The following is a 15,251-nucleotide window of genomic DNA, read 5'->3' on the forward strand; positions in this document are numbered from 1 at the left end:
GCCGGTTTACGAAATAACGAATTTATTCCTTTCATTTGCACCATACTGTCGGTGGAAAATAGTGTCGCGCACACTTGATTAGCAATTAAAAAACAAAGGAGTTTTGAATACTGTATTGCAAAAAACTCCTCGGGATTTCATCAATCGATGTTTAAAGAATATCTACCTATCTTGGCAACATTCAAATTTTCAGTTTTTCACATAGTTTTTGAGGGTTAAAATGGCCGATTTCGCAATTTTTCAATTTTTAATCGCTTATATGTCAAAAACTATCATTTTTAGAGAAAAGTCACTAAAGACCTTTTCTGTTTGGAATGATCCAAAAAACCTAAAAAAACTTTTTTCCATGTAAAAAAAAAATAATTTTAAGATAAAAACAAAAAAAAAACGTTTAAAAATTTTTGACCACCTTTTGGTCCTGGCAACATGCAAATTTGTTAAAAGGAGTTCTTTTTGAGTAAGATTGTGCAAAAAATCCGAATTAGAATATTTTTCCTAGCGGATGCGCAGTGGCTTTCTGGACTATAATAAATATTTATAAACTAGAGTCAGCCTTGTTTCAAACGGTTTTTTATTAACAATTTTGATAAAACGTTGAGATTTTTTAATATATCTTAAAATTGAAACCTAAAAGAGTCTGTTTAATACCTCTAGAACTAGATCCACTGTTTGGGCAAGTACAGTTTTTTAAATATTCACTCTCCAGGATAAATAGATTGAATAACTTACAAACTATTTGGGTCACCTAACTGAGATCAACTCTTTTTTATTATTAATGGCATAGTTCAATAACTCATTAATTGCACTAATTTCAACTTTAAATTACATGTCTGTTATTATTCAAAAAATAAAGTTGGTAATATTCATAAATTACCGCAAAAATAATAGTCCTGTCGCCAGGGGGGTACAACGGCCTCCTTAATTCAGATGGACTTACCCAAGTTTTTTTTATATATTTTGAACCGTAGAATACGAATTTTTTGGGTAACAGTTGATCCGGATGTCGATAAGATTGTTATAGACAAAGAACTGGAGGAATTACATAACAGCGATTTCTCGCAAAACAAAACATCTTTTTGTATTTTTTGATCATTTTAAGCAAAAAATATTCCTACAAGTTTTTTCGTAGAATGCATAGTTTTCGAGATAACCGCGGTTGACCTTTCAAAAAATCGAAAAATTGCAATTTTTGAACCCGAATAACTTTTGATTAAAAAATAAAGTAGTAATTCTGCTTACCGCATTTGAAAGTTTAAGTCAAATTATATCGGTTCTGATTATTTGCATTGCTAAAAATTTATTATTTTATTGTTAAACAAAGCTATAAACACCTAGTGCGTGAGTGATGATTTCAACGATTTCTCATTTAAAATCGAAGGAGTAGGTAGAGTAGCTACAAGTGCAAGAGAGGCAATTTCTACGTAGCATGCGTTAAAACGCATGTATTAGGCACGGGAAACACTATGTGTTTATAGCTTTGTTTAACAATAAAAAAATTAATTTTTAGCAATGCAAATAATCAAAACCGATATAACTTGAATTAAACTTTCAAATGTGGTAAGCAGAATTGCTACTTCATTTTTTAATCAAAAGTTATTCGGGTTCAAAAATTGCAATTTTTCGATTTTTTGAAAGTTCAACCGCGGTTATCTCGAAAACTATGCATTCTACGGAAAAATTTGTAGGAATGTTTTTTGCTTAAAATGACCCAAAAAATACAAAAAGATGTTTTGTTTTGCGAGAAATCGCTGTTATGTAATTCCTCAAGTTCTTTGTCTATAACAATCTTATCGACATCCGGATCAACTGTTACCCAAAAAATTCGTATTCTACCGGTCAAAATATATAAAAAAAAAACTTGGGTAAGTCCATCTGAATTAAGGAGGCCGTTGTACCCCCCCTGGCGACAGGACTATAAGGGGTTTTTGCAATTATCTCGGTCAATTGTTTATGCATTTTAATTTAGAAACTCGCAAATTAAAGAACGTTAAGATCTACAACTTTTATTTGCACCATTTTTGTCTAAAATGTATAAGAAACGTTTTATAGGCAAAAAATGATTTTTCACTTTTTATATGTAAAAAAAAAACAAAGCAAAATCAGCTGTACCTACGTCTTAAAGGGTTTGCCATCAGTTATGCCTCATGTACTTTTTAGAACCCTCAATAACCTAGTATCAGATGTCTGCTTTGCAATCTTGTCAAGAATCATTGTAAATGTTTATCAAACATATCTAATCATATAAAAGTATACAATTTCCTTGAAGTCACGAACTTTTTGTCGCATTCTATTTGACTTTTTTAGCAGCAATTCAATGTTTCCTTATAATTACTTACCTTGGAGAAGACCTTCTTAAGCTTGTACGCAACCATGTATTTCGATTAATGCCATTAACAGTCCTTAATTCATTCCCCCTGAAACAGAAAAACGAAACGGTCATTATCCTTTCGAAATATAACGAGTCCTTTCATAACATAAAACTTTAAAAATGTAGTTGAATTGAAATACACTTTGTTTGCGGTAACTTACCATGTCGTAAGAAGATAAACATTATGCTTGTGAACGTTCGCGTTGAACGTATGGCGAATACAAAGAGAAGAATATCAACGTTCGAAGTTATTTGCTTGATCAAATTAATTTAATACATATGTATAGTGATAAATTGTGTACTTTATATACCAGGGCGCATCTGTAAAAATATTAGTACATTTGGACGTTGAGGTGACTCAAATTTTTTTGCAGAAATTGCTTGAAAATAACTCAAATAATAATATTTGAGTTATCCTCCCTCTCAAAAAGGTCCGGAACATTGTTTAAATAATCAAAATGTCAAAAAATTAAGGAAAAATTCGATTTGTTTCTTCGTTTTTTGATTATAACTTTAAAAGTATTCATTTCCGAGAAAAGCTGTACTGACATAAAAGTTGCGTAATGAAATTTACTACAATATAGAATTGGTTAAAAATTTAAAAAATAGTCACCCTTGTTGCAAAATAGCAATAATTGCGAAAAAAACATACAAAACAAGTATTCGCATTTTACGTTTCAACCATTTATGCTACACTTAGGACCTTCATATTTCACCCAGAAAAACTTTATGATACAGTAAAACAATACTGTAAACAATAATATCGGCTCAACAGATTTTGCAAAATCAATTTCGCAATCCAGCTTTCGCAAAAAAAAATTCATTTTTTTTAAATGTTACAGGACTGAAAATAAAGCAGATAGCAAGTTGAACTTTTTTTGCTTATAGAAGTGTACTGTACCTTTCATTTGCAATTTGCCAAATTAAAATCGATTAATTACCACGGCATCAGTAAATTTTTTAAATAAACATTAATTTTTGGTGCTACGTGCAGGTCAGCGGTGTTTGATTCACACAAGTTGATTTCCACCAAAATTTCTTCGAATCTTTATCTAATATATTATTTCTTCTTCTTGATGTGCCTATCCGTGACGAATGTTGGCGATCATCATGGCAATCTTCACCTTATCTGCAGCAACGCGGAAAAGCTGCACAGATGTTGTGTTGAACCAGGTTCTGAGGTTTTTTAATCAGGATGTTCTTCTTCCTGGACCTCGCTTTCCAAATATTTTTCCTTGCAGGATGGCTTGTAGGAGGGCATATCTGGATTCATTTCGCATAATGTGTCCAAAGTATTCCAACTTTCGAGATTTGATGGTGGTTAGTATTTCTCGGTTCTTCCCCATTCTTCTAAGAACCTCCTCATTTGTGACCCTATCAGTCCATGGGATTTTAAGAAATGTCCGATATAGCCACATCTCAAATGCTTCCAACTTTCGGCACATATCCTCGTTCAAGGTCCATGATTCAACACCATAAAAAAGGACAGAGAAGACGTAACATCTCAGACTTCTTACTTTTATACCAAGAGAAAGGTTGTGGCTATTGAAAAACGCCCCCATACGATTGAAGATTGATCTAGCTTTTCCGATGCGCGCTCTTATTTCTTGGTTATTGGTCCATTCTTCATTTATTATGGTGCCGAGGTAGTTGTAGTGCCTCACTCTTTCTACAGGGGTTTGGTTGATATAGAGTTGACCTTCTGTCATCTTTTTCTTGCTGACGATCATAAGCTTTGTTTTCTTTACGTTTATATTGAGTCCATATTGCTGACTGTAATACGTGATTTTGTCCATGAGTACTTGTAGGTCTTCTAGGTTGTCCGAAAATACTATGGTGTCATCTGCATACCTGATATTATTAAGCCGGTACCCGTTTAGTAGAATACCTTTTTCAGTTTCGATAAATATTCTTTCAGAGTAAAGATTGAAAATTAGGGGGGACAAAATGCAGCCTTGCCTCACTCCACGCATGATTTTGACATATTCGGTGAGTTCACCGTCAACTCTGAGGTTTGCAGTCTGATTCCAGTAAAGGTTTCTAATTATTTTCAGATCTTGGTTGTTAATTCCTGCTTCTTTTAGTATTTGCATCATCTTGACGTGTTGTACTCGATCAAACGCCTTCTCGTAATCAACCAGACATGCGTATACGTCGCAGTTTACGTCTCTGCATCTCTGGAATAAGACTTGTATTGAAAACAAAGCCTCTCTCGTACCAACAGCATTTATGAACCCCAACTGGTTGGGCGAAATTTGACTTTCACATAGCTTGTAAATTCTCGTATGGATTACCTTTAGGAACAATTTTAGGAGATGACTCATCAGGCTTATCGTACGGTATTCTTCGCACTTTTTGGCTCCTGGTTTTTTTTGGAAGTGCAATAAACTCAGACTTCAGCCATTCTGTTGGTATTTGTCCAGAGTTGTATATGTTGTTGAATATCTTTGTGATTATTGCTATTGATTCGTTGTCCATCAGTTTTAGTAGTTCTGCTTGTATATTATCGGGACCTGCTGCTTTGCCATCCTTTAGCTGTGTTATGGCAGAATAAACTTCCTGCTGTAATATTCTTGGTCCATCATTTACCTCTTCTTCTAGCTCAAAGGTGTTATCTCTTTGGTCTTCAAACAGTTTTTCTAGATATTCTTTCCACGTTCTAATTTTACTCTGTTTATCTAAGATGATGTTTCCGTCAGAATCAGTTAGATTTCCTCCAGTTAATATATTATTTGCTTACTCTATATTTTGTTGTATTTTAATATTTTAATTCCACAAAAATCAAATTAATTTTATTATTGTTTGTGAAATATGGTTTAAACAATTGCATATGTTTAAAAATAATAAATTTTTATATACAGGGTGTAACAAAAATACAGGTCATAAATTAAATCACATATTCTGGGACCAAAAATAGTTCGAATGAACCTAACTTACCTTAGTACAAATATGCACATAAAAAAAGTTATAGCCCTTTGAAGTTACAAAATTAAAATCGATTTTTTCGAATATATCGAAAACTATTAGAGATTTTTTATTGAAAATAGATATGTGGCATTCTTACGGCAGGAGCATCTTAAAGAAAAATTATAGTGAAATTTGTGCTCCCCATAAAAATTTTATGGGGGTTTTGTTCCCTTAAATCCCCCCAAACTTTTCTGTACGTTCAAATTAAATTATTATTGTGGTACCATTAGTTAAATTCAATATTTTTAAAACTTTTTTGGCTCTTAGTATTTTTTCCATAAGGCAGTTTTTATCGAGTTGAGGCTTCTTTTTTAATATGTTTACATAAAAATTTTATGGGGGTTTTGTTCCTTTAAACCCCCCAAATGTTTGTGTACGCTCCAATTAAACTATTACTGCGATACCATTAGTTAAACAAAATGTTTTTAAAACTTTTTTGCCTCTTTGTATTTTTTTAAGAAGGCAACTTTTATCGAGATATGGCTTCTTTTTTAATACGGTTCAAAATATACCTAAAAATGTAAATCATACATAAATTTTCATATTTTTACCAAGTCTCCATAATCGTACTTAACCATATACAAATATGTGGTGGATTTGACAAATATTTAAAATATCTCGATAAAAACTGAATTTTCGAAAAAGTACTAAGAGCCAAAAAAGTTTTAAAAATATTGTGTTTAAGTAATGGTACTACAATAACAATTTATTTGGAACGTACACAAAAGTTTGGGGGGGTTTAAAGGAACTAAACCCCCATAAAATTTTTATAGGGTGTCCAAATTTCACTATAATTTTTTCTTACGATGCTACTGTCATAAAAATACCATATGTCCATTTTCAATAAAAAATCTTTAATAGTTTTCGATATATTGGAAAAAATCAATTTTCATTTTGTAACTTCAAAGGGTTGTAACTTTTTTCATATGCACATTTGTACTAAGGTAAGTTAGGTTCAATCAAACTATTTTTGGTCCCAGAATATGTGATTAAATTTATGACCTGTATTTTCGTTACACCCTGTAGAATTGGTTAATAATTTAAAAAATAGTCACCCTTGGTGCAAAATAGCAATAATTGCGAAAAAAACATACAAAAACAAGTATTCGCATTTTACGTTTCAACCATTGCTACACTTAGGACCTTCATATTTCACCCAGAAAAACTTTATGATACAGTAAAACAATACTGTAAATTTCAATAATATCGGTTCAATAGATTTTGCAAAATCAATTTTGCAATCCAGCTTTCGCAAAAAAAAATTCATTTTTTTCAAAATGTGACACGACTGAAAATAAAGCAGATAGCAAGTTAATTTTTTTTTGCTTATAGAAGTGTACTGTACCTTTCATTTTCAATTTGCAAAACTAAAATCGATTAACCACCACGGCGTCAGTAATTTTTTTAAATAAACATTAATTATTGGTGCTACGGGCAGGACAGCGGATAGTTTGCTCTGATTGGGCATTCCAATGACCTTTGATAATGATTGATACATTTTAATTTTTATTACATTTCGATATAAATAAATAAATTTGTTTATTGCAAAATAAAAACACATACTCTATCCTTTGAAATAACACTTTTTTAGCAAAAACTTTCTTTGTTCATATATTTTAACTTAGAGAATAAAAGTTTATTATTTTTAAACATATGCAATTGTTTAAACCATATTTCACAAACAATAATAAAATTAGTTTGATTTTTGTGGAATTAAAATATTAAAATACAACAAAATATAGAGTAAGCAAATAATATACCGAGTGTCCACTTATATTTTCCCCCATTTTAACTGCCTATAACTTCTAAACGGCTTAAGATAGAAATATGCGGTTTTCGATGAAATGTTTTGTTTTAGTAAAAGTTTTGTCTGAATGGATTGAATTTTTTATATCGCTTTCAAATACGAAAAGAAAAATGGCGAATTTTTGAAAAAAACGTTGTTGACTTTTTTTTAATGGAACACCCAATACATTTTTTTGTAAATTGAAAGAAAGGTCATTCACCTATCCAGCGATATAAAGTTTTTCAAAATCGGTTGTAAAATCACTGAGTAATTAATTTTTAAATTGAGCGGTGCAACGTGGATATCACATACCTAAATAACATAACTAAGCAAAATGATATTATGTTATGTGATTTCCACATTGCATCTTTCATTTTAAAAATTATTTGCTCAGTCATTTGACAACCGATTTTAAAAAAATTAATATCGCTGGATAGGTAAATGACCGTTTTTTCTAGCTACAAAAAATATACTGGGTGTTTCAATAAAAAAAGTCAACAACGTTTTTTTTCCAAATATCCGTCATTTTTGATTTAAAAGCGACATAAAAAATGGTCATTTACCTAAAAACTTGAAAAAACGTTCATTTCCCTATCCAACGATATAAATATTTTTAAAATCTGTGGTTGAATGACTGAGCAATTAATTTTAAAAATGAGAGATGCAATGTGGAAATCACATAACATAATATCAATTTGCTTAGTAAGATTATTTAGGTATGTGGTATCCACGTTGCACCTCTCATTTTAAAAATTAATTACTCAGTGATTTGACAACCGATTTTGAAAAACTTTACATTGCTGGATAGGTGAATGACCTTTCTTTCAATTTACAAAAAAATATACTGAGTATTCCATTAAAAAAAAATTAAACAACGTTTTTTTAAAAAATCCGCCATTTTTCTTTTCGTATTTGAAAGCAATATAAAAAATTCAATCCATTCAGACAAAACTTTTACTAAAATAAAACATTTCATCGAGAACCGCATATTTCTATCTTGAGCCGTTTAGAAGTTATAGGCAGTTAAAATGGGGGAAAATATAAGTGGACATCCGGTATTAGATAAAGATTCGAAGAAATTTTGGTGGAAATTAACTTGTGTGAATCAAGCACCGCTGTCCTGCGCGTAGCACCAAAAATTAATGTTTATTTAAAAAATTTCCTGACGCCGTGGTAATTAATCGATTTTAATTTTGCAAATTGCAAATGAAAGGTACAGTACACTTCTATAAGCACACAAAAGTTCAACTTGCTATCTGTTTTATTTTCAGTCCTGTAACATTTTAAAAAAATGAATTTTTTTTGCGAAAGCTGAAATTCAAAAGCTATTAAACCGGTCTTAATAAAATTTACAGTGTTGTTTTACTATATCATAAAGTTTTTCTGGGTAAAATATGAAGGTCCTCAGTGTAGCATAAATGGTTGAAAAACGTAAAATGCGAATACTTGTTTCTGTAAGTTTTTTTTTCGCAATTATTGCTATTTTGCAACAAGGGTGACTATTTTTTAAATTATTAACCAATTCTATATTGTAGGAAATTTAATTACGCAACTTTTATGTCAGTACAACTTTTCTCAGAAATGAATAGTTTTAAAGTTATAATCAAAAAACCAATAAAAAAATCGAATTTTTCCTTCATATTTTGACATTTTGATTATTTAAACAATGTTCCGGACCATTTTGAGAGGGAGGATAACTCAAATATTATTATTTGAGTTAATTACAAGCAATTTCTGCAAAAAAATTTGAGTCACCTCTCAACGTATATCTCAAAACATATGCGCCCTGGACTATTAGTCTTTTTACTACAAAAGCACGCTTACGTAGGTCAAAATTTCTGACGTCAGAGCACTGCCAAGACATTAGAATGTGACTTTTCATCATGGCCACGTTTCTGTCATTACTTGTCAGAGATATTTTTCTTTGTTTTTGTTTACTATACAAATAATATAGACGGTTCGCTAAACTCAGACACAACTGGCTAGTGATTTTAGTAGGTATTTTTTTTTGTTTTTGGCCAATTTTGTCAAAATTGGCAAAATTACTAACTATTTAATAATTATGTTTTGCCAATTTTATCAAATTGGCAAAATTACTTACTAAAATCACTAGAAAGTTGTGTCTGAGTTTAGCGAACCGATTATATCTATAATTATTTTTATTCTACATAATTAATGCAATTGATTTTCATTACTTGCCGAAATATATTAATTAACAACAACATTATCATAGTGTAGGTATAATCATTAAAATAGATAATTAAATATTTAAAACTAAGTTCTGCAAACGCTAAAATTCATAAAAAAACTTTCTGATCTTTAAATCTAATAATAATCTTATTTCTAATAAACCTAATCTAAGAAATCTAAATTCTTTAACTTCTCTGCAGTTAATGGTAAAAGGGAACCCCATTATTTCGTTCTTGTTCTAAATAATCTATTAAAGAAGCATTTTGATTTGGCATGCTTCTCAATACAAACACAATCACAATAGGTACACAACAATAATTACAATAGTTTTTAAATTAAGCTATATTTAATATGTAGGTATTTATAAAAACAGTACAGTTTTTTAAAGCTATAATTTGAATCACATTGTGTACGAAATGAAGTAAAAATGTAGCAACACACAACTGTCACATCAGTAGCGTACGATTGTCTAATATATTTAAATAAAATTAGTATTTTCTGGAGTATTTATGGTAGGGGAGTCCAAGCGGGGATTTTTGCAGTTGTACCTCTACCATATATTGGCTCTTAACACAGGGGCCTTCGTTAAGGGGGGCCCGAAAAAAATCTATCCTTAAAAATACTCGCAATTGTCAGATTAAGATAAGGTAAGTTAAGTACATGCAAAAAAGTGTATATTTCAAAAATCTGACGAATTGAGCGGGGCGTAAGAAAATGGGAGGGTCAAAAAGTTTCACAAAAAAAAAGCGAATATTTCGCGAAATGAAAATCGTATCGAAAAACTAAAAAATACGTGTTCAATATTTTTCAAAAATCTATCGAATGATACTAAACATGACCCCCACGGAGAGGGGTGGGGGATAAATTTAAAATTTTAAATACAAATCCCGCGATATTTCGCAAAATAAACATCAGATCGAAAAACTGCAAATTACACTTACTCAATATTTTTGAAAAATCTATCGAATGGTACCAAAACACGTCGCCCCGTGGAGGTGGGGTAGGGGGATGGTTACTTTAAAATCTTAAATAGGGGCCCCAAATTTTTATTGGAAATTTGGATCCTTTACGTAAAAATAAGCAACTTTTATTCGAAACATTTTTTCGAATTATGGATAGATGGCGTTATACGGAATGGCGTTATACGTTAGATGGAATTATACTCGGAAAAACGATTGTTGGAAATGGAAAATTAAATTAAAAAATGGAAGTCCCCACTAAAATGGAAAGTTTTACTTAACTTTTTTTGGTTTTAGCACCTAATAATCACAACCCAATAGGTCCCTAAAGCGCTCGAGTGACTGCAAATTTAGCATACTTTCCTCCCCTACTATTAACTTAGGATTATTTCATAAAATTTATATTATTAAAAAATAAAAAATATTATTGGTTATTTAATTAATATAATTCTAACATTCTCAATGTAATCGCGATTACGTTTTTCTTATTATTATACCATGTTTAAATTTTAAAGTTGATGTTTATTTACGTTAATTAACATTACAAATATTTCAGCGTATTCAGACTTCATTAATTAGAATAAAATAATTATTGATATTACTTGTACAGTAAACACAAACAAAGAAAATTTCTGACAAGTAATGACATAAACGTGGCCATGATGAAAAGTCACATTCTAATGTATTGGCAGTGCTCTGACGTCAAGAATGTTGACCACGTAAGCGTGCATTTGTAGTAAAAAGACTATAATAAAATAGGCTAATAAAATAGTACAAAAAACGAAAAAACGTACCTTAAGGATTTTTATTTAAAAATGGAAATTAAAAAAGATTAAAAATAATCATAATAGTTACTCAAAGTTAATGCATACAGTATGTAAAATGAAAGATTACCCATGAGCGATCTTATTAAATACATCGTTTCTATGTTCCAGATTCCAGAAAGTAATGAACCAATACCAGTATTATAATAACAGTTAATATAATTATTACATGTACTTGCGCTAGCCAATTTTTTTTTGTGACACTGTCACAGGAAAATACAGCGTGTTTTATATGTTCGTTCATGGGTAATCTTTCATTTTTCCTACTATATGTCAAATGAAAGTTCTCAATGATATTTTTTTCAAAATTGATTTACAGCAATTTTCGACTGTATCATAGTTTACTACTTGATTTCCTCGTATTTGGCACGGGTCACCCAAGAAGAATATCGCCAATCGCCACAGTTTAGTCGCAGAAGGCGACTAAACAGAGAAGCAGTCCCGCTCTTGTATGGCCGAGGTCGCTAATTCTTATATGGCGAGCGCGCCGAGACAAGCTAGGGTCTGCTTATCAGAATGAGCTTGGGATCCGAAGTGGGAGATGAGCACCCACTACGGATCTCAAGCGTTTCCAAACACTCTTCACCGTGACAGTCACTCCAACTGTTACGTTAAAATGCCCCTCCTCCCATAAACATCCATACCTTCTTTATAACCTCAGGAGACAACTTGACGTCAAATAAAAAATCGGTAGAGAAATCCAGCGAAAAAAATCCGCAATCCAAAGTGTGAGACACCATGCTGAAGAACGCATGACCACACGATACGTGGTCCTAAACGGTCCCTCCGGATACCACGTGACCTAGAAGCCTCACTTGCTCAAGCGGAGCTCTGAGGTAGTGAACATTTATTCCCTAGCTACTCGTTGGTATAGTATGGAACCAACAGTAAAAAAAAACAAAACATAAGAAGAAGAAGAAGAAGAACAGATCCTGGATAGTCCTCAAGATATACTCGAGGGAAAATGGAAGACACTAAGTGGAGCGGGACGGAAGTAGGTACAGAGGCGTCTGGAATCACGAACACCCTGTGAGAAAGCTCTAGAGGAGGCACTACAAACAATAAAACCTCCGAAAGAGAAAGAAAGGTATAAATTCTCTTCTACCAGAATCCATGGGAAAAAATCAGGTTAGTTACAAGCATCCCTGATGGTGTGAAGATGAAATGGTTCCGAAACGAGGATATTTTGCAAAGCTGCAACTAGCGGAATCAACGTAGGAATAATCCACCCTGTGTACTCTGTGCAGCTAAAAGATAATGAGAATATTAGGAGGCTGTACAAAGCCACCATACAAGCCGTCGAGGATTGGGCCGAAGACGGACCAGAAGTAAAATTCTACCTCTGCTAACATCGGCGGTGAAGGCTTCAGGTAACATGTGTGGACAACACAAGCACCAAATGGCTAATTTAGGCGACTGAACGACTCAACCAATGGGAAGGAGCAAAACTTAAAGCGATCTAAGGAACTGATATGTCCAAAACTCAGATGTATCTAGTGCATATATACCAATATACCTAACGAAGAAAAAGATACCTCAATGTCTACTGAAAAAAATCTCAACAGAGTAAGGAAGATAAATCGGGACCTCACGCGGGACTGGAAAGCACGACTGGAAAGTACCCCACTACAAAAAATCGGCGAGACAGCGGAACACGTTTTGTACAACTGCATAATACATTTGAGCATTATCAACTCGAGCCCTACGACTTTGTAGAAGTGTCATCTAAGACCATAATAGATTTTGTTAGTGCGATGTCACATTATGCGTTTTGACCGGATGCGGTGGAGACGTATCCGTTTCCAACGCAACCGAAATCGACCTGTCACACTATGCGTTTTGACTTGATGCGGTGGAAACGCATCCGGTCAAAACGGATAAAGGCGATGTCAGATTATGCGTTTAGACCGGATGCGTTTCTACCGCATCCGTTCAAAACGCATAGTGTGACAGATTGGTCCGGTTGCATTGGAAACGGATGCGTTCCTACCGCATCCGTTCAAAACGCATAGTGTGATAGATCGGCCCGGTTGCGTTGGAAACAGGTGCGTTTCCACCGCATCCGGTCAAAACGCATAATGTGACATCGCACTAATGTGGCACCGCACTTAAACGGCTGGGCTGAAAGGACAACTTTAATCTAGGAATAAGCCACAATAGACCTCTTAGGTCTAGTGGAAGGGGGAGGAGAACCTAACCTACTACTTGGTTGTTTGCAAAAAGGTTTTGTTGTTTAAATTTTATTATTTTATTAAAAATAATATATTTATGATAGAGCCAAAATTACTTGTTCTTACGAAAATTCATTTTTAGAAGAAAAGCATTTGTTAACATATATGTTTTATTAAAAAATGATTATCCTTTATCGTTTATAAATAAGGAATTGTCAAGATTGGATCGAGTGGAACAGAACAACGTAGAACGGGATCCTATAACATCCACAAGAAATAATACGAGAAAAATATCAATACCATATATATAAAAGGACTATCCGAGAAACTTAAAACAATAGGAAATAAATTCAACATTTCAACAACATTCAAAACAACAAACACATTGAGATCTATTCTATCTAGAACTAAACCTAACAATGAACAAGAAAGAACAAAGAATTGTATTTATAAAATACCTTGTGAATGCGAACAATTTTATTTAGGTGAAACATCAAGACCATTAGACGTTAGAATAAGTGAACATCAATCTTGTATTAAAAATAGAGAATTTGATAGATCTCAAATATGTCAACATGTATGGGATAATGAACCTAGAGTTCAGTGGAGAGATTCAAGTATAGTCCTAAAAGAAACAGATAGTAAAAAGAGAAAAATCAAAGAAGCGGCTCTAATTATGCTAAATGAAAACAATTGTGTCGCAAATTCCTCGGTAGAATGCAGAAGGATGTGGTTACCCATACTAAAAGAGGAAGTCAATAGAAAGAAAATGCCACGATTAGTAAGTCATTAACATATTTTATATTTTAGTATTATTTATATAATATTAATATGTATTATTTATAATTTAAAATAGCATATATACATTAAAGTCAGAATTTGGTATTAGTTTTGAGTAAACTAAATGTAAGCCCGAATACTTACAATGTCGGGATAGTATCACGAGGTTTTTTCCTGGTTTTCCCTCGTGATTTACTATGGAATCTCTAGCTCCAGAATTTTACTGCCATCGTTGCATTTGGTTGTCTTTTTAAAGACAGATTACATGCTATGATTTTTTGGGGCGGATATTCTTGAGTTGGGGTTGATTTCATGTAATCGAATGAACTATCTTTTAGTAAAGTCGTCCCAGGAACGCAACTCATCAATATTGGCAATATCATTTTAAAGTCTTCTACTTTAAAATGTATAATACATGCCTGAATTGCCGATATAAATGAGTAAGATTAAATAAATTATTAGAAGATTTTTTTTTACTTAGCAACAACATTCTTGTTTATTTTAGTAGTATTTTGTATTTTGACAACGAAACCCGATTTGGACTTCGAAACGTTAATAAATTCATTTTTTTGGTAAAATTGTGGCTTATTTCCCATCGAAAATACTTAATTATAAAAATAATGAAAATGAACAATTCCGGTTTGATACGTTTTTCGTTAAAAACAAAAGCAATTTTAAATACTTCAGTAGCCACTAGCCTCTCCTCTGGCAGTAATAACAGCTTGCAAATGACTAGACGGGCTTTCGATAGAATTTTAGATCATATTCAGCGGAAAATTCTTCCATTTCTGCTGATCGAGAAGCTTTCTAGAATATCTGGGTGTCAGCACATATCTCAGCAAACGTCTCCCCATCTCATCCCAAATATGTTCAATGGGATTTAAATCTGTATTGAAAGCAGGCCAAACAAATCGCCTTATATATCGCCAGTTCAGTTTTTAAGAAATATTTTCTATCGTATTTCATGATTACCTGCTTCTTAAAAAAAACAATATTTTTGTGTCATTGTCCAATGAATATGTTTGAAAAATTGTTTTTTTCTACAACCACTATTCAAAGTGCACTTTTCTGCACGGTTTAATGTTAGCAAACTTGATATTTTCTCACAGTATAAGATATTTGACATTAGTGTGCAGAAAAGTGACGTTTCTGTGCCGCAAAGTTCTTTTCTGCACAGTTGACTACCTCATTCTGAGTAACGTTATA

The 15,251-nt window shown here is 32.4% G+C and overlaps 1 protein-coding gene across 2 annotated transcripts in view; it reads right to left on the reverse strand.

The window, feature by feature from the left end:
- LOC126889381 (rab11 family-interacting protein 4) overlaps nt 1-15,251 on the reverse strand; it is a 330,965-nt gene that overhangs the window by 150,473 nt on the left and 165,241 nt on the right. For both annotated transcript variants that reach the window (XM_050657640.1, XM_050657639.1), the window contains exon 3: nt 2,337-2,414. In XM_050657640.1, the coding sequence (XP_050513597.1) occupies nt 2,337-2,414 (78 nt within the window). The remainder of the gene's footprint in view (nt 1-2,336; nt 2,415-15,251) is intronic.

The sequence above is a fragment of the Diabrotica virgifera genome, chromosome 8, assembly GCF_917563875.1.
Source record: "Diabrotica virgifera virgifera chromosome 8, PGI_DIABVI_V3a".
Taxonomy (NCBI): Eukaryota; Metazoa; Arthropoda; class Insecta; order Coleoptera; family Chrysomelidae; genus Diabrotica; species Diabrotica virgifera.